Source organism: Bactrocera oleae, chromosome 3, assembly GCF_042242935.1.
Source record: "Bactrocera oleae isolate idBacOlea1 chromosome 3, idBacOlea1, whole genome shotgun sequence".
NCBI lineage: Eukaryota > Metazoa > Arthropoda > Insecta > Diptera > Tephritidae > Bactrocera > Bactrocera oleae.
This window is the reverse complement of record NC_091537.1, coordinates 11,786,512-11,805,089: the sequence shown is the minus strand read 5'-3', so window position 1 is coordinate 11,805,089 and position 18,578 is coordinate 11,786,512. Positions and strand designations below refer to the sequence as shown.

The 18,578-nt window shown below is 33.4% G+C and overlaps 6 protein-coding genes across 8 annotated transcripts; 3 read left to right on the top strand and 3 right to left on the bottom strand.

The window, feature by feature from the left end:
• Positions 1-227: 227 nt before the first annotated feature.
• Positions 228-6,469, bottom strand: eRF3 (eukaryotic translation release factor 3). Of its 3 annotated transcripts, none has more exons than XM_014231445.3 (7): positions 5,529-6,469; positions 4,146-4,337; positions 3,298-4,067; positions 3,132-3,218; positions 2,326-2,502; positions 2,103-2,271; positions 228-2,021 (listed from the first exon to the last, which is right to left on the bottom strand). In XM_014231445.3, the coding sequence occupies exons 1-7, from the start codon at positions 5,938-5,940 to the stop codon at positions 1,978-1,980; spliced, it is 1,851 nt and encodes a 616-aa protein (XP_014086920.1). In that variant the 5' UTR covers positions 5,941-6,469; the 3' UTR covers positions 228-1,977. The 3 variants fall into 3 exon arrangements, with proteins under 3 accessions (XP_014086920.1, XP_036222373.1, XP_036222372.1); XM_036366480.2 differs by lacking the exon at positions 5,529-6,469 and adding an exon at positions 4,684-4,833; XM_036366479.2 differs by lacking the exon at positions 5,529-6,469 and adding an exon at positions 4,527-4,669.
• A 352-nt stretch (positions 6,470-6,821) lies between these two features.
• SC35 (SR family splicing factor SC35) lies at positions 6,822-8,886 on the top strand. The gene is made up of 4 exons (XM_014231448.3): positions 6,822-7,011; positions 7,122-7,252; positions 7,790-8,192; positions 8,251-8,886. Exons 1-3 carry the CDS (start codon positions 6,946-6,948, stop codon positions 8,154-8,156), a joined length of 564 nt encoding a protein of 187 aa, XP_014086923.1. The 5' UTR covers positions 6,822-6,945; the 3' UTR covers positions 8,157-8,192; positions 8,251-8,886.
• On the top strand, positions 8,249-11,232 carry LOC106615293 (protein CFAP276). Its single transcript, XM_070107505.1, has 3 exons — positions 8,249-8,355; positions 9,141-9,814; positions 9,898-11,232. The coding sequence occupies exon 3, from the start codon at positions 10,535-10,537 to the stop codon at positions 11,108-11,110; it is 576 nt and encodes a 191-aa protein (XP_069963606.1). The 5' UTR covers positions 8,249-8,355; positions 9,141-9,814; positions 9,898-10,534; the 3' UTR covers positions 11,111-11,232.
• Trm1 (tRNA methyltransferase 1) lies at positions 11,221-13,462 on the bottom strand. The gene is made up of 6 exons (XM_014231396.3): positions 13,215-13,462; positions 12,708-13,162; positions 12,271-12,648; positions 12,038-12,206; positions 11,445-11,977; positions 11,221-11,380 (listed from the first exon to the last, which is right to left on the bottom strand). The coding sequence occupies exons 1-6, from the start codon at positions 13,374-13,376 to the stop codon at positions 11,260-11,262; spliced, it is 1,818 nt and encodes a 605-aa protein (XP_014086871.2). The 5' UTR covers positions 13,377-13,462; the 3' UTR covers positions 11,221-11,259.
• A 307-nt stretch (positions 13,463-13,769) lies between these two features.
• LOC106615250 (large ribosomal subunit protein mL62) lies at positions 13,770-14,908 on the top strand. The gene is made up of 4 exons (XM_014231389.3): positions 13,770-14,028; positions 14,082-14,267; positions 14,458-14,627; positions 14,687-14,908. The coding sequence occupies exons 1-4, from the start codon at positions 13,864-13,866 to the stop codon at positions 14,778-14,780; spliced, it is 615 nt and encodes a 204-aa protein (XP_014086864.2). The 5' UTR covers positions 13,770-13,863; the 3' UTR covers positions 14,781-14,908.
• Positions 14,839-18,034, bottom strand: LOC106615249 (uncharacterized). The gene is made up of 8 exons (XM_014231388.3): positions 17,439-18,034; positions 17,135-17,335; positions 16,821-16,990; positions 16,614-16,757; positions 16,142-16,550; positions 15,465-16,003; positions 15,291-15,369; positions 14,839-15,226 (listed from the first exon to the last, which is right to left on the bottom strand). The coding sequence occupies exons 1-8, from the start codon at positions 17,892-17,894 to the stop codon at positions 14,990-14,992; spliced, it is 2,235 nt and encodes a 744-aa protein (XP_014086863.2). The 5' UTR covers positions 17,895-18,034; the 3' UTR covers positions 14,839-14,989.
• Between the last annotated feature and the right edge of the window lie 544 nt (positions 18,035-18,578).

Here is an 18,578-nt window from a genome sequence, read left to right as displayed (position 1 = left end):
CTATGCATGTGTGTGGAGACGCAATTTCAAATGAAATGGATAATCCATTATTTATTATACGCGAAGTCATACAGCAGGACCACCAAAATGCTTATCTCATACACTGTCCGAAAATGCCATCAGAATAGTAGGTCAAAATGTAGACCAAGTCGTAGATTGAACATGCAACTATATACCCAAACTAATTAAACTAATTTCCTTCTTTGTTTTAAAAACCAAAAATGTAGTTGTTTATGTTTAGCATTTTTACGCTTTATTGACATTTCACCGACATTTAATATGCGTATGTCTTTCATCTCTTTTAGCTGTAGTGTTCAATTTTTTGTTTTTCTTTTTTCAATAAATAAGAGGAAAATGTGTATGCAGTATTTCGTTTCAGTTTACAAGTTTACAATGTTTTAAAGCAATTAATGTCGTTTTTATTTGAATAATAATGTTTTTTTATTTTTTTATTTTTGTTTTTTTGTTTTTTTAGAAATGTAGTCGAAATTCTCACATACCTACATTAATAAAGATATAGTTCAATCATACATTTTTAAATATAAATTTTTATGTAACACAAAAGAAAAGGAAATTCGAATCTTTATAAAAGTTGCTTCTAATTGCTATTTACTATAATGTTCAGTAGGATAAATGCTGTTCGTTTGTTTGAATATGTTTTCAACGTTTAATAATATAGAAATAAGTATAATGTGACAACGAAATTTGATTTCATGGTTTCACCAACTAAAAAACAAAAAAAAAAATTTCATAAATATATTACATTTAGTTAAAACATGTGAATAAAATTAAATAAAATTCATTGGAAAGTAAATTATTTATGCAAGTACTACAAAAGCACATTCCGATATAATCCCATGTAGTTGTAGTTTTTTACTTTCTATAAACTAAGCATATAATGTTTGTGTTGGTTAAAAATATATATATAGCTATTATATGCTGATTAGGCATTGCTACCAAAAGCAGTCTAAAACATATTCATCATGGAAACGCATAAGATTTTGATTAACACGCAGTCTTATCATGTCTACATGCCGCAAAACTAAAAATGTCTTTTTATAAAAAAAAATAACAAAAAACAAAAACATTACGCAAACCTACTAATATAGTTCATTTGTTGAAATAACGAGGCAACATTTGAGTAGAAAATACCTTACAGCATTTATTTTTAAGTTATTTAGGTAACTTTGTGTGTATACATATGTATATATGTAAGAGTATTACCTTTCTGCCGCTTTGTCAGACTAGTCGACGTTAGACTGTAACCAATAACCACTTTGTTAGATTTATGGTACATGGCCAAAGATAATTTCCATAAATATTGCTAAAATATCATATTTTTTTTATTTCACTGATATTCTGTGGAACGTAGCTCATTGTGTTGTTGTTTCGTATGTATGGTCTAGTTTTCGTTTAGCGCGTTGCAATACATATGAAGTTAGCTTGTGGTAATTTTCACTTATTGAAGGGAACTGCCCTAATTTATTTATATTTGCTTTAGTATTTCGATTTTAAAATTCTATCGATTTATATATGTATGTAAAAAAAAATCATTTTCAAAATTACTTGTTGCTTACTTTTAGCAGCAGCTTTGTTAAATTTTCCTTTGCGTGTTACTTAACATTTACGTTTTCACTGAACTTATTTCAACTTTAACCGAAAATAATAAAATCAATAATTATATATAAGTTGTTTTTTTTTCATATTTAATTATAGCAATAATATAATTAATTATATATTTACGTTTACTTTTCATATTCTTGTGTTCGTTCGTTTTATATTGTTATAAGGTTTGTGTATTGTTATTTGTTATATACTCCTTTTCATACTCTACTCTGCCCAACTTCTGTGTAATTTTTAGTTAATGTGAAATGGCGTTAATGATTTACGTTTAACGAGTCCGATCCTGCTCATTTATCATATATTTTGTTTCTTATATAGAAGCAAGGCGTTTAGATGAATTTAGCTGTGCTCAATTTATTCGATCACCTTCAATACCTTGCCAATAGCAATAGTTTTGTCTGTAAGCGTTCAACAAAAAAAAAAAAAAATATTAATAATACAATAAGTAAAAATGTAATTTACATTTTGGTGGTACTTACTTTCGTCGCGAAGTGTAAATCTACCCATCTGTGGGAATAGTTTAAATTGTTCAAGGCAAATCATTCCGGAACATTCAATGCGCATAATTGCCACCTGATCTTGCTTAACAAATCTTGGACGTGTTTTTGATTTTTCGCCGGTCTTTTTGTCAACCAAACAAATTAAGGCCTAAAAGTGGAAAACTCGTTAAATCAATATAAATTTCTACACAATTAAACTTACTTTCACTGTAATCTCCTCTGCCGCACAGTGAATATGCATAACCGCCGAGTAACCAGCGCATATAATGGATTTGTGCTCCAAAATAACGACTTGCGCGTCAAAAACTTTGCCAGTTTTAATTGGGTTGGTAGCGTCGCATAGAACAAATCCGGGTGAAACATCTTCCTCTTCAATTCCCTATGGAAATTTATAATTATTATTAAATTTGAAAATTTTTAATTATTATTTATATTTATAAATTTTTAATTATTATTTATACCTATATATACATTTTTAATTATTATTAAAATTATAATTTTATTTATAAATTTATATTTATTATATTTATTTATAAATTTATATTTATTATATTTATTTATAATTTATATTTATTATTTTTTTTTATAAATTTTTAATTATTTAAATTTATAAATTTTTAATTATTATTTATATCTATAAATTTTTAATTATTACTAAAATTATAATTTTATTTATAAATTTATATTTATTATATTTATTTATAAATTATATTTATTATTTTTTTTTATAAATTTTTAATTATTATTTATATCTATAAATTTTTCATTTTTAAAAAAATTATAATTTTATATTAATTATTTTTATTTATAAATTTATATTTATTATTTTTTTTATAAATTTTTAATTATTATTTTTATACATACATTTTAATTATTATTAAATTTAGAAATTTTTAATTATTATTTATATAAATTTTTGATTATTATTCACATTACAAAGAAATAGTTTTATATGTATATATTTTGCAACGAAAAAAATATACATATAACAAGACTTTTTATACACACCTTCAGTTTAACTTTGATATTCTCGCCAGGACCCACAGAAGTAACTTCATCATCATCAGAGAATAGTTGATCCACTGACACTTGTGTCTGTAAATAATAAATAAAAAAAAATTAATTAATTAATCATTTAATTTGTTATTAAAATTTTAATCACTATTTCACTTACCCGGTTTGGCATCACCAATAAGTTTTGCCCCTTTCGCGCAGTGCCTGATTCTACTTTTCCCATTACCACTGTACCCATATCTTTATATTTGTCAACAATAGGCATTATGAATGGGCCATCTGCGTTACGATTGAGCGAAGGCAACTGATCAATAAATGGTATGAATGCCGGCCCTCCGTACCAGGGGCAAATATCGTCTGGTACAGGATCACGTAAACCAGCTCCGCCCAAACCAGAGCAAGGCATAAAGGTTAAATCCTTTGAAGGGTTGAAACCCAATTTTTTGAGGTATGGTAGAATCTTGTCCCTACATTCGTTGTAACGTATTTCATCCCAATTTACAGTGGGATCATCCATTTTATTAACCAATACCACTAAATGCTTAACACCAGCAGTCTTAGCCAACATAGCGTGTTCACGTGTTTGTCCTCCACGATCAAAACCAGTTTCGAATTCACCTTTTCGAGCCGAAATGACCAAAACAGCCAGATCAGCTTGAGCAGCACCACCAATCATATTGGGTACAAAACTCTTATGACCTGGTGCATCTAATATAGTAAAATGTTTACGCTCTGTCTCAAAGAATGCTCTGCCCACTTCGACAGTTTTTCCCTTGTCACGTTCTTCCTGATTTGTATCCAAAGCCCACGAAAGATACCAGCTTTCGCGCGACTTCTCCCGTGCTTCACGCTCATACTTTTCTAGTGTACGTTTGTCAACCATACCTGTGAGGTACATTATTTGACCACCGATTGTTGATTTTCCAGCATCTATAATGAATAATGTTATGATAAATGCCAAAATTTAGCTTGTGCAAATTTCAAAAATTAAATTGTATCAACACATACCAACATGTCCAATGAAAACAACATTAACATGTTCTTTTTTACTACGGGACTCTTCAACCTTCGGTGTTTTCTTTTTTGAAACTTTAGGCGTAATATCATTTTCAACATCATCAATAGCTTCGTCAGGTTCCTCGTCTTCCGGTGTTATGACAGGATCATCTTCAACGTCCCAACTATCGGCTGGGTCATTTTCTGTCAAAATTTAACATTATTTATAACTGTTAAACTATACGAAAATATTTTTTTATTATGTACATTAAGAAATAAACAGCTACATATTTAATTTTTTCTAGATCTACGTGTTCAAGTATTCAGCTCGTTGTTTAATAGATGCACAGCTGATTAGAAATGTGGTTTATATTACATTTTTTTCTAGCTTACTTTTTCTTATCATACGTGGCATTTTTTTATATTTAATAAAACTAACTACAATATGTTTTATGTAATTATGAGTGCAACAATAAAATATAGATTTAGGTACACTATTTAATTTACTAAATAAAATTGAACAAATATATAATAAAATTAAATGTGGTACCGGCCCACATGCAACTATCCGCTGACTAACAGCCGTACGCAACTTCGAATTGCTAACAACTAGACAACCACCATTAACAGGTTAGAAGCGGTTGAAACTACAAACAGCAGATTTGCGAATTTGGTCAGAAAAGAAAAGTAAAAATTGGTAAGTACAGGTACAATGCATTAACAAGTAATTTTTTAGTTTTTTTTTTTTGTAATGTATATAACTTTATAAACTATACTTCAAAAATAAAATTGCTTTAAGAGAGGAACACGTCGCTTTAATGTATGCTAGATGCATACTGACTTGGTCAAGAAGCTAAAAGTTAGCTCGTTGAAAATAGAGCATTTTTTCGCAAATTTATGGAAGAAAGAGCCAACCGCCACTGGGAGAGAAAACTTATAAAAGCGAGCATGTGAAAGAAAGACGAACTCATTGTTTGCTTTTAAAGTTAAAAATAGATGGAGAAATTTTTTTACACAATTTGTCACTTGTAGTGCAATGCACTTAGAGTATTATTGCGAAAACTTTAATATAGCTATTTAAAATGCATAAAATTTGTACAAAAAATTTTTTTAAGAGGTTATGGTTAATATGTCAAAACTAATAATCGAGTTTGTTTTAGCAAAAACTGCTTGCAACTGGTCAATTCCTCTAGATAACAAAATAAAAACACTGATATTTAAAACTGCAAAGAAAACTTACAAACTTTGCATATACTATCAAACGGAGCATGCAGATAAAACTTAAAAAGTTTACAAATAAACTTTTATTTTAAATAAATGAATATACCTATATGTTCAATATGGAATATGTATTATTAATCTAACTATTCTTGGGGAGCCGATATAGTACTTTACCATTGTTGGCAGCAATTTTGTCTGCGGTGTTGATGTTTTCAATGGGCGCTGCCCCTAAAGGCGTTGTAACAGGCGATGTTTGCATTGGGGAATCAGCAGGAGTTTCTCCTGTTGTTCCAGGCGGTACCGCTTGTAAGGTAGCGACCGCGGCAGTGGCATTTAATGCATTTGTAGAGCCACCCGAACCTGCCGAATCTGGGGTTGTGGCGGGAGTGGCACTACCTGACGCCGGCAGAGATGATGCTTCCATAGGGACAACGTTTGGTGTGGTACCGGCTGTAGTTACTGCAGCTGCCGCCGCCGCTGCCGCACTTGCTGCAACGCTACTGTAACCATAACTGGGAACAAATTCAACTGCATTCACATTCAGTGTGGAAAATTTGGTTGCCATCTCCGTGTTATCCTGTGCCATATTTGCTATTAAATGTGTTTCTTGGTTATTCTCACAATCGTTCAGGATTAGTTGATCTTCGCAAGTATATTAGATTCGTTCGATGACGAAGATGGTGTATTTTTTTATTTTATTGGAGACACCTTTTCTCCTCCTCCACGTTTATCACAAAATTTTCAAGCACACACACGTACACGAATTTGGAACCGTACACGTTTTTACTTCTCTTTGTTTGATTGCAAAGATTATTAACTTGTATGCTTTCGGGAGGTCTGGTTACTCTTTCCTAACGTTCCACAATTTCTTAGCGTTCACTACATTCACCTCAACAAATCACGTTTTTCCTTGCCACTTTTGCAAACCGTTCTCTATTATAATGCTTTTTTCTATGACAAACTTCTCAAATGCAGTATTTAAAACAAACTGAAGTGAAGTTCAACTTAACGATTATTATCCAAACTGTTTTTGAGAATTATTCGCATTACATTAAGGCATGCAAAAATTACAAACCTTTGCGGTAACACGAAATCAGTTAAAATGGCCACGCATATAAGAAAAATTTACCTGCACCCATGTAGCAACATTCACCGGACAGCGTGGTATAAGAAACATGCCTTTAGGATTATAGGGTGATAAATAATTTTAAAAATGTAAGATTTTCTGAAAAAAATGTGGAGAAGTGAAAAATGGGTTCATATTTTGGTGTAAAAAATGTTTTCTTCGTTGTAAAATAATATTTTAATGTAAATATATGATTGAAAAACATTGCACAAAAAGTGCGAAATTTAATCAAGTTGGCTATATCGTTCTCTATTATTCAGCAGCCTTATGAAATTAACGTTAGATGTCTCATATATTCGTTAATTTTTCGTTAAATGATTAAAACGGACGTGTATTCGTAGCATTTTCACGACGCCATTTTATATTAGTTCTTTGATGTGTGAATTTCAATTAATGCTGTTTGAGTGAATAAATTTTCTTTCATTTCAAATAAGCAAATATCTATTCAGAAGCAGACAAAAAAAAATGAGTGGAGGTGGTAATAATTCTGCACGACCACCGCCAAGAATTGATGGAATGATATCCCTTAAGGTTAGTTTGAAATTAATAAAGTAGAAAATTCGAAGTGTGATTGGGCAAAGGATTTAATTCGCAAGAAAAATATTTGTATATAATGTTTTATGTGATTTATTTTATTTTAGGTTGATAATTTAACATATCGCACAACACCGGAGGATTTGAGACGTGTATTCGAACGATGTGGTGAGGTTGGAGATATCTATATACCCCGTGATCGATATACTCGTGAAAGTCGTGGTTTCGCATTTGTTAGGTAAGTTGTTAAAACAAAAGCTATAAAATTATGGGCACCAAAGTTTTCTGGGGCATGGCCGCGTGAAATGATCCTAACCTCAAATTATACATACATATATATGCATGTATGAAACCCACTTGCACTGTACATTCTGCTGATTATTTTCATTCTTGCTTAAAATAATCTAACTGTGAACGTGCAAATAGTAATAATTTCACTTTGCAACTGTTGTCTACGAATGTATCCTAGTCAACTTACGTACGAAATTTACAATATTAAATTTACGTTAAATAAGAACTGAGAATATCATATTAATAACAGACTTGGAATTCCCAAACAATATTGCATATCGCTTGTTTTGGATAATCTTAAAATAAAGATAATCTTTCAGTGAAATGCACATATAAAATGTGTTCACTTTGCAACTACTGTCTACGAAATAATCCTAGTCAGTTTACGTACGAATTCAACAATTAAATTCGATGAAATATTTTTGGCGCTATTTTATTTAGTTTTTATATTACTTGGTTCTATTGAAAATAAACTTACTTATAGATTTTATGACAAACGTGATGCAGAGGACGCATTAGAGGCTATGGATGGCCGAATGCTTGACGGTAGGGAGTTACGTGTACAGATGGCTCGTTATGGTCGTCCAACTTCTCCAACCAGACGAACAAACAACAGACGTGGTGGTGGTGGCGGTAGACGCCGTTCTCGTTCACCTGCACGCAGGCGATCACGTAGTCCACGACGACGATCATATTCGCCTCGTTCTCGATCTCGATCAGCAGGTAGCCGTTCACCTGCTCGTCGAAGCAAATTTTCACGGAGTCCAGTTGGACGAAAGTCAGCGAGCCGTAGTCAAAGTCGCAATGGTGTAGCTGGACGTAGTGTTTCACGTAGTCGTAGCCGATCTTAATTGATTTCTAACCAAGTCGTGGATTTAATAAATCAGGTAAATAGGTGTTGTGTACTTGAAATTTTAAATGCTAATTTCTTGTTTTTTTTTATAGAATTTCCCAAAATAGTGACCAGTATGCATTAAATCCTTTCATGTGTTGATTAGCGGCGACTTCATATAGAAACGCAGTCTGCGTTTAATGCTGCTAGATCAACAGGTACAGCCTTTAAATATTTCAATTGTAGCACTACAAAAACACAAAAAATTAATGAAAGAATATGAAAGATAAGATAATCAGAAAAATCAAACGTGCCCTTCATATCTTTCTTTTACAACTCCCTAATTTCACAAAACACATTATGTCCGTATTACACCAAATGCTGATGTTAAATATTCCAATTATCAATTCTCCCTTTGAGATGTGTAGCAATACATAATAACGTATGACTACCCCAAATATATAAAATATGTTTACACTACATTTGGAAGGTTAGAATGTCTATATTATATAAGATTCATGAGCGAAAATTAAATGTGGTCTAGAAAGCTATCATTTTATTTATTTTTATTTTCCAGTAATTGGAAAAATAGATTTATGTAATTAGCCCAACAAAGAAGTTGATGAGATGGGAATATTTTTAGAAATTTTGTTTCCAAAATTATTTGTACTCTTATATTTAAATTTGAAAGTAACATGAACGTATTGTAAGTTTTGTAAAAAAAATAATAATAAATGTATTCCAAGTAATTTTATTGAATAAGTTCGTATAGGTGATGAGGACATGTTAATAGGCAATTTTATATTTCTACGAAATTTACATAAGATTCTTATTTTCAACTTAAAGAACTTACTCTGGTCTACATACGAAATTACACAACACATCATCCAACGTTTGCATTATTATGTTGCTAAAATTTGTGTAATTTTTATGTGGTATACACTATATAAACCAATTTTATAACATGGCGGTAATATATTTTTTACACTTCTATATAATGCAGGCAAACAAAGATTGCTGTAAGGGCTGCTGTAAAAGTGCGAAAAGTGATTGAGGCAGATATTAAAATGAAATATGTAAAAAAAAAAAAGTTTGGGGAGAAATAATGTACAAGGAGCAGGAGGCAGAGATTCGTAAATTGATTGATGGCTGCAGCGTAGCGAATTTTATGAAAAACGTACTCCTGTTACTCTTGTTGCTGCTACAGCCGCTGTTTGCTGTTGTTCCAGCGTATTATTTGTACACCACTTGAGCCGCTGCACTTAACTATGCCTAACACTTCGATTTTAATTCTCTGAGACATTTTGAGAAAAACCAATCCAAGTGTTAAGCTCTCGTTAATTTACTATTCGAGTTCGCATCCTATAAATGAAAACGTTGCTGTTAATTAACATTAAAGTTGCAGCGCCAATTCAGTTTTATTAAACGAATTTCGTAAACAAAATATCCGGACCAAGTACATCTTAAGCATACTTGATGTGTAACGGAATCAGTCATTTACTTTGACGGTTTGATTGTGTACGGGCAGCAGTTGGAGCGGTGTACGGATAGAATATATTAAATACCTGCGATTTAGACCCAAGTTCAGCGAAATCTCAGATATGGTGCATATGTTTGAAGGCTGTTCAGTATATGTAGTGCGGAAGTTTTTCATACATACACAAACCAGACTGGCAGGTAATGCTGTAGCAAAAATAACTGTTGCAACTAGCTGTAACTGGTGGCTGTTTGTTGCTGCTATTCGCTGTTATTCACTTCAGTACGCTTCTTCGTACGTTATTCGACTTCATTTGGGTGGTAGTTAGTTGGTGGTCCGGCGTTTCGAGTTCTGAATTGTTGCTGTTCCTACGAAAGATTTTGTTTCTCCAAGTTTGCAGCACAGGTAAACCAGTTAACGCTTGGCAATTTGCTGATGTCTGACCTGCATTTCGCGGGATGTGATGCTAAATACATTTGGAAAAGAAGCTGGCGATGATGCTACAGGTAGGTAATTGTGATTTTCTTAACTAATTGGATTTTGTTACAGACCAACATTCAGATATTTTATAAATTTTAATAAATAAACATGCAAAGCATGATTTAAAGATCGGAGTTTTTTTTTCTACTAAACGAAAGGTTGTAGTTGATTGGTTCACAGGATCACGAATTTCTAAATATAGCTGTTGGTGCGGTTCTATGCGAATATATTATTTTCAAAATGCTTGTTTATGTACATTTGATTGTAACGTTTACCGTGACTATTTATTTATATCTCCATGGTATTGTTACCATGCTTTCTTCGATTTAATTTCAAGTAGGCGGAGCCTTATATGCCATTCGCGTCATTCAAAACAAAAACGTCTGTATTTGTATATTCGGTAAACTAATTTTTCTAAACAAATTCGAAAAGCTTAAGAAATGAATTGTAAGAGTAACAAAATGGCAACAGTAAAAATACGAGTCCGGAATGTCTGGTATGAACCTGACTTGAGTACTGAGGGTATTTACCTTTGCCCAATGCCCCAACCGCCACAAGCGCCAGCTGGTGCATTGTGGTTTACAAATTTGAAACCATACGAAAGGCTTTTCTACCACCAGACGTTAAATTCTGTACGGAAAAGTAAACGTTTTCTGGCCACACCTGAGATACCTAGCGACTCGTTGGATTTCCAGTTACAATCACGGTATGATCACTCCAGTGAAATATTTCCAGAGCGAGTAGATACACTATTGCAAAGAGAGACTTGTGCTTGTGAAAGAACCGATGATGCAGCAGATGGCACAGTGGAATTGAGTACATTTCGAGTACTTAAAAATGTGAAGACAGTACAGTTACCCGCCGGTGATAATCAAGATCACCCACTAAAAATTGGTGGCATTAAAGAGAAAATTTCACCACATAGCGTTAAATTGATCAATAGTGGTGTACACACTCAATTAGTAAACAACGGGTTTTCGCGACAAACTGGCGACGGAAACTTTTTCCGATATTAACGGAGATGCTCATTGTGTTATTCAATGCAGTTTTGAAAAATTAGTTTTTTTTTTTTTTTCAAAAATACATAATAGTTCCAAAACTTGCCCAATAAAATTTTCCCCCCAAGTTAAAAATTAAATATACATATTTGATTTATTACGTAGTCTCATGTTTCCAATTTTGGTTGCTTACATTTACTTTGCTCATCATCGCTTTTTTCCGTAGGTTTTTGTTTTTGTTTCTTGTTCTGATTTCTATGACTTTTTGCAACTTTATCTTGACCAATCCTGTGAAAACGGGGAAAAGTTAGTACATAAGTTTTAAATTAAAAGGGTAATTTATTACACGCACATTATTGTCGCTCGTGTACCAGGACCCCAATGTGCAGTTGGATTTGCTTGGAATCGAGTTAATGCATTGCGCCGACTATCTGGATTCGCTTCAGGATGCAAATCATCGAAAATATAATCATTTTCAACCGACCGCTCCAATATGGCTTTTAAAGCTGTTCCTTCTATCATACGTTCCGCTTTTACAGGATGACGTTTGGCCCAGCAACGCAATATATCCCATAAAACCGTCGCAGGCGCATCCGTTTTTATAGAATTTTTGCTTGCATGTGAAAAAGAAACACGATAACCTGCATGAAGAAGTGCTGAACGGAATTTGAGCACTGGAATATTCTCCAATTTAAGGACACAACAAAGTTTATCTAACACATAATACAGTGGCACGTCGGATAATTCTTCTTGCACCACAGCTAGCACTCCTTGTAAACGACGTTGTGTTCCCAACTCACAGAGTGGTTTATCATTTACTGCTTGTATTAATTCCTTAACGAACTCATGATCGTGAATAGGATGTGACCATATTGGACCGCCCATCTATATATAAAAGATAAATAATTTTTTTTTTTTTTACTGAGTTTTGGGATTGTATCTTACATGATGTCTGTGTCCACAGTGTTCACAGTTCATACCAACATTTGGTCCAGTTGGAATACCGAATTTTGTTTGCGATTTACCTTTGTCTGTGGTATTGACCTTAACATTTCCTAACGGTTGTAAAGTAAACGTTTCACAACCAGTGCATTGAAATACCATTGACTGTTTGCTGCATTTGTTGATGGATTAATTTTTGTATACGTATAGTAAAAGTTCTCACTCATTTTACTCACCTCATACTGTATTTACATTTTGCTTGACTCACGTGTACTCTTACAAAAACCCGTATGTAAAAGTCTGCAGAAATACTCAAAAGTGGTTCAATATATTTGCCATACCGATTTGCGTGCGTTTCAATGGAATGCAGCAGTATACGTAGAGCCATTTCATGGCAACATTTCATACGCAATGGAACACATCCGTATTTAGCGTAACAAGCCTCTGGTGTATTTCCGGCTAGTACTGCCATGTCAGTAGCTGTTACAAGCAATAAGCCTCCATTAGCGATAGATTGCACTGCTGCATCTAAGAAGCGATTTGGACAACCGTATGGATCCAGGTCAATTGCATCAAAGTGTTTATCATTACCCGTAGACAGGTACATAAGCGTCCTAAGAACAAGTTATGAATAAATATACGATTGTCGTTATATATTTTAAGTACTACTTACAACGCATCCGATTGGCTTGGCACAATTAAGTTTTCTACTTTATTGTGCTTCACATTTTCACCAATTGATTCTACAGCGGCTTTTGAAAGATCATTAGCAATAATTTCACGCACTCCGGCGACTTCTTTTGCATATCGTATGCTACGCAAACCTGTCGCAGAAAGAGCTTCTAATATACGTAAGCCATTTTCGTATTTCTGTCCTGCTGTCAGTGTGTTATCTTCAATATTAACATTAATATTGTTTGTTTCTACATTTTCTTCCTTTACATTTTTCTTAGCAGCTATACTTCGCTCTTTTAGCAATCGTCGTGCAAACACATTAAGTACTGAAACACTTAGATCACGGTTGAATTCCTGTACTGGGTTGTAGAAAACACTGCCTCCCGCAACAATCTCAGCGCTCCGTTCTTTAATCACACGATCTAGCGCACTTCTTCGATGGTTGTTTGTTTCCTGTGATTATTTAATATTATTAAATACAACGGTTAGATTACAGATTACATACCTTATTTTCGAATGTAGATTTTGCCTCCATACTTTGTACCAATCGCTTTGCGTCCACGTTTTTGCGATCAGCTGGTTGAATGGAGCGGCACAATCTACGTTGCCATTCCCATTTTATCGGAAGCTTAGCAAAGCATGCTAAATGATGGATTTGATTCCTCATCTATTTACAAAAATATCTATTTAAACGCATATTTATTCATATATAAAAAACCAACTTTTTATATAACGACTTAAATAGTATATGTACTTAGAGAAAAAGTGCAACAAGTGGTAACATTCTTTCAGTTGTACAAAAACAAAAACAATTTCTTAATGTCGGTATAATCAAATACTTCAATATAAAATCTCGGCCAAAGCTGTTACCTCGAACAGAGAACGTATATCATATAATATACGTTCTCTGCCTGGAATAGTGATTACAGTGTAACAATAGTTTAGCAATTAGTGATAAATGTATTATTTTTTTTATAGAAAAGAACGTAGAATGTCATGCAAAACTGCACAAAAATTGCTATTTTGTACCAACACTGGTGATTATTTTATTACTTGTGGGGTGGCACTACTGAACTTAATCAGCTGTTTCAAAATATAAAAAAAGATTCACCTGTAGTTAACATAACTTTAAATAGAAGTTGAAATAAATTAAAATGAATAAAATTTGCGGCAGTTTTATATCTATTCTACGTTTTTCTAACATTGAAAAAACGTACACAACATCAGTTATTCTCGGACGCCGGCTTTCGTTTAAAAGTGATTTGTCACTCGACAAGCTCTATCCAAATAGCCGTCTTAAACTTTTTACACCGCCACCAGTAAATAACTTATTTTTTATTTAAACTTATATTTAATGTATTAAAATTTGTAGCCAGCAAATACAGGTGATAAATTTTCTGGTTTTATACCCATTAATCAACTGGAAATTACTTATAGTCGAAGCTCCGGACCTGGTGGACAACACGTGAATTGCGTTAACACAAAAGTTGACTTGCGTTTTAAGTTAGCCAGTGCCGACTGGATACCTGAAAAAACAAGGCAAAAGCTTCTGCAGTCTGTAAGTACATATATTGCAAATTTTAAGGGATATAGCATGTCGTACCACATTTGTGCTATGCGTCTTACTGCTTTAAACGCCGAGCCGATGTTAAGGAATTTCGTGCTTAAATTTCCTATACTTAGAATTATATCATAATTTGTACAATTGATTCAAATTCACTTATTTATTCAAACATCTCTAACTACAGTTACAAAATAAACTCGCCAAGGATGGTTACTTCGTCATAAAAAGCGATTTAACACGGTCACAACAAATGAATTTGGCTGATGCCCTGGAAAAACTGCGCAATATAATACGTGAATACGAAGTAGAGAAGGCAGCACCGACGGAGGAAACTTTAGAAAAGTTGCGTCGTAGGTAAGTCGAGTAATAAAACTACAAAATTCTTCGATACACAACATAAATCTTACTTTCAGACATGAAAAAGCTGCACGTGAAAGGTTATTAGAAAAACGGCAAAGATCGCTAACCAAATCTTCCAGACAGGGTCCGAATGTCACAGATGTCTAGAGTACTTATGGGTTGAAATAAAGTCGAAATACATTTTGAATCCAAATAAAACAATTGGTTTTTAAGCATTTGTAACTTCTTTAAGGTGAAGAAAAAACAAAACAAATAAATAATATTAAATTACTATATATGCGTAGATGTGTATAACTAAATATGGTTCATGAGATTGCATGAAAACTGTAACTGTAAATATTTTGTTGAAGAATCCTCTAAGCATCCATTTCGTCATAATTAATGGAAATCCTTATTGGATCTTCAGCGGGTGTTACGATAAATTTGCGTCGTTTACGTTCGTCCAATGTTGCTGTTGGAGTATTTGTCATCGAAGATTGCGTAGATGGATTAGCTGTAGAAGAGTCTGCCTCTCCTACCACATTCAAAATATTAATGCTAGGATTAATGCTAGGGCAATTAGTTTGCATGGGCATTGTTGCGCATCGTGGTAACTGTGAAAATACCGTAAATTAATACAGAGAAGTTCAACAATAAAGTGCGGTGTTTTGTAATTACATTGGCTGCTAAGATTTCATATGTTTTTCCGTAATCGCTAGCAAGCGCTGTTGGATGACGATTTAAACTACAACGGTTTCTAAAATGCAAAATAAAACAATTATTTAGAAATATACTTATACATTATACATTTAGCAATTGATTTTATTTTACCGCATTTGTATACAGACTTACCTTCTATATTGAAGTGTTTGCTGTTGATTCATAGTAGAGTATAAACGTTCTATTTGATGAACAGTAGAGTAGTTGTCCCTAATAACATTTAACGCCGATCGATCGAACAATTGTCTATTCGAAATGGGTGACCAAGTATTTTGATATGAAGCATCATCTAAACGTATTGTTCGTAATAGATCATAATCAATACCCAAAGTTTTTTGATCTTCTTGCGGAAGGTTGGCAAATTCATCGATTAGAGCATTAGTGTCGATACCATTCTTGGGAAGGCCGCGAGCGATTTTTATATCGTGTTTCCAAAATTCTCGATGATTTCTGGAAATTACGGGCGCTATCTCCTTAACTTTCAGCACCAATACGCCCATTATGTATACACAAATTATATTTGAAATTGTTACTAGCATACTTATGGCACCCAATGTTACCAATTCGGTGGCTTGATTGTTGGAAAAAGAATGCGACTTAACCACAATGTTAAATCTTGAATCATCCGTTTCGAAAAGAGTGTAAATTAGTGCTAAAGCCCAAAGGACGCCCTAAAAAAAATTAATTAGGAAAAAAATAATAAAAGTAACTATATATATGTATGTATTTACATAACTACGGACTTATGATATACATATATATATATTTAAATTACAAATAAATTTTATATTTAACATTATTAAACTTACTGCATTGATGGCTGGTGGTAGGAGTGATGCCGATATCGCCACACCCACCAAAGAGCCAATATTACCGCCTAAAATTGCGACAGCAGCTGCAGCACCGGAAGGTATTGCTGTAAATAAACCAACCAGCAAAGAGTGTAATTCACTGCGTGACAGCATTTCAGCCGTTAGTCCTTCGCCATTGCCATAACGCTCGTCGATAGAGCAGATTACTAAGCCAAAAATGAATCCGATAATTGTTGCTATTAGTATGCCAATAAGCTCATTTCTTAAGCCCAACGTTCGTAACGTTGGATCTTTGATAGCGGTACCGAAAATAGCAGCTATAATCGGACCCATCAAAGGTGAAACAAGCATACTGGCTGCAAGAAAGATCGTGCTATCTTCGGCTAAACCAATTGCTGCCAAAATGCTAAACACAAAAACATAAGTTTCTCTTCTTTTCATTTAAAAAAGCTTAAAAAATCCAACTTACGTGGCAGATATTAACAATATGACAAAATCGAATGTAATAGCCGCATCTTGTCGTACATCTCGCACAATTTGCGCCACATTCAAACGACTTCTCACCGAATTCATGAAACGATTCCAAACGCTTTGCTTTTGCTCATTCAAGTTGCTTTAAGGTGAAATATTATCGCTTACATACTTACATGTGTTTGTTTTGAAATAAAATACTTACACATCGTCATTTTCTTGTGGTAAATCGAATTCGGTCTCGCGTCTAAATGTTTTTGAGACCAAACAATTCATCACAGATACGGTTGACCCAACACGATCTCCGATACCCCACTCGTGAAGTTTGTCCAATAAACTTTCATAGTTCTCATTAAACTCAATTGTAAATATTACCTTATAACAAAGATAACCGATTAGTGTTATGTATGTAGGTAAACATATGTATACTAATACTAAAAATAACACAAATCGCTCTCAAAACACGAATTATTTCTTCTAAAACTAGAATATACATAATTTATTAAGTGTATTACCAACCTGATGCATACGTCCGTCAGTGTCTTTCGTCCAAACTGCATTGAATATTTGAGATCTTTTTAAAATTTCACGTAATACCGTCTCCATGCAAGAGTCACTTGGTATATTTAGTTGGGATGTATCTTGTTTTCTTTTACGGCTTGAAGATGAGAGAATATCACGTAAACCTTCCCACGATTTTCGCATAAATGGTGGCCCATCCTAGCCAAACGAATAGAAGTTCTTTTCATTACAATAGCCATTATTAAACTGAATGAAATTTTCAGCTTTTCCACAGTCACTGTCACTGCCACGGAATACTCACCACAATCTCCACATCAATGTCTTTCGCACTATCTGACGCACTGCCTGTGCTGCTATCCCTGAATATTGAATTCTTAAGCAACTGTCCAGCATCGCCAAATAAGAATTTATTTCCTTCTGATCTTCGTCGTTTCGGGAATGTGCTGTACTGCTGTTGATCCAGAGTTTGTGTCAGTGGGTTATCCATTTTAGCGCCGAGGCTAACAACATCGATTTCATTAGCATTGGCAGACATTTGTTCGGTAATGTTAATGGTAACAGCAGCGGTGGTAGTCGTAGCATTGGATAAATTTGATAACGTTGCAGTTGTTGTTGCTGTTGTGATAGGTGTGGATAGCAGTTTCTCATCTCGTCCATAGTTAGCACCGATATCAGCTTTCTTTTTGCGAAATGCACTTTGCAGCAGCAACTCCTCCGCTTCTGTCGGTATGGTGATTATGAATAAAACAACGGCCATTTGCTTTAAATATTATTTGTATGTATATTTGAAAAGAAAACAAAAATTCAAAACAATATTTTTCAATAGTATTGAGTAATTTTTTTTTTAAATTATTTTAGACACAATTTACTAAATTCACTTCACAACACATTAACAACAATTATAATATATAATACTCATATCTTTAAGGGAATTCGTAGTAACGGTATATTGTGCGCAGTACTGTGGTGAATTGGAAGTGCAGATTTTCAGTGATTCTCAACTGAATATTACTTTTTATTATATATAATAAATATATAAACATGAAAACAAAAAGAAACAAAAATTATATATATTATAAACTTTTTTAAGGGTTTACATGGTTTTCAGGACTTCCAAACAAAAATTTACTGTCTTATTTAATTCGATAACATTTCTGGAATCTTGTCTAAATTCTCAAATTGATCTGAGTAATAGTGTTGGAGATACAGCCTTGAAAATTTACGCGCTCGAAACTGTGTTTTCAAAGTCGGATATTGAATAATGTTGCCTTATAGATTTATTTTCAATTCATAGCATATGTACATATAATATAATGGCGGTTTTATTTCAATAACCAATTCAATAATCGGTTCACTTTCCTACTAGACTAACCGTTTCACATTGTTCGCAGTAGCTTTTCGCAGCCAACGCCGGAGCTTTTAATTTCTTTATGCAGCAAAT

Excerpts from the sequence above, each read along its gene's own strand:
- LOC106615249 (XM_014231388.3), bottom strand. The coding sequence starts at position 17,894 with ATGGCCGTTGTTTTATTCATAATCACCATACCGACAGAAGCGGAGGAG. Across the intron at positions 16,551-16,613 it reads ATATTGTTAATATCTGCCAC|CATTTTGGCAGCAATTGGTT; the intron begins GTAAGTTGGATT and ends TTTTGTGTTTAG. Across the intron at positions 16,004-16,141 it reads TACCACCAGCCATCAATGCA|GGCGTCCTTTGGGCTTTAGC; the intron begins GTAAGTTTAATA and ends AATTTTTTTTAG.
- LOC106615250 (XM_014231389.3), top strand. The coding sequence starts at position 13,864 with ATGAATAAAATTTGCGGCAGTTTTATATCTATTCTACGTTTTTCTAAC. Across the intron at positions 14,268-14,457 it reads GGCAAAAGCTTCTGCAGTCT|TTACAAAATAAACTCGCCAA; the intron begins GTAAGTACATAT and ends CTCTAACTACAG. Across the intron at positions 14,628-14,686 it reads TTAGAAAAGTTGCGTCGTAG|ACATGAAAAAGCTGCACGTG; the intron begins GTAAGTCGAGTA and ends TCTTACTTTCAG.
- eRF3 (XM_014231445.3), bottom strand. The coding sequence starts at position 5,940 with ATGGCACAGGATAACACGGAGATGGCAACCAAATTTTCCACACTGAAT. Across the intron at positions 4,068-4,145 it reads TGTTTTCATTGGACATGTTG|ATGCTGGAAAATCAACAATC; the intron begins GTATGTGTTGAT and ends TATTCATTATAG. Across the intron at positions 2,022-2,102 it reads ATTTACACTTCGCGACGAAA|ACAAAACTATTGCTATTGGC; the intron begins GTAAGTACCACC and ends GAACGCTTACAG.
- Trm1 (XM_014231396.3), bottom strand. The coding sequence starts at position 13,376 with ATGAGGAATCAAATCCATCATTTAGCATGCTTTGCTAAGCTTCCGATA. Across the intron at positions 13,163-13,214 it reads AATCTACATTCGAAAATAAG|GAAACAAACAACCATCGAAG; the intron begins GTATGTAATCTG and ends AAATAATCACAG. Across the intron at positions 12,649-12,707 it reads CCAAGCCAATCGGATGCGTT|GACGCTTATGTACCTGTCTA; the intron begins GTAAGTAGTACT and ends ACTTGTTCTTAG.
- SC35 (XM_014231448.3), top strand. The coding sequence starts at position 6,946 with ATGAGTGGAGGTGGTAATAATTCTGCACGACCACCGCCAAGAATTGAT. Across the intron at positions 7,012-7,121 it reads ATGGAATGATATCCCTTAAG|GTTGATAATTTAACATATCG; the intron begins GTTAGTTTGAAA and ends ATTTTATTTTAG. Across the intron at positions 7,253-7,789 it reads CGTGGTTTCGCATTTGTTAG|ATTTTATGACAAACGTGATG; the intron begins GTAAGTTGTTAA and ends ACTTACTTATAG.
- LOC106615293 (XM_070107505.1), top strand. The coding sequence starts at position 10,535 with ATGAATTGTAAGAGTAACAAAATGGCAACAGTAAAAATACGAGTCCGG.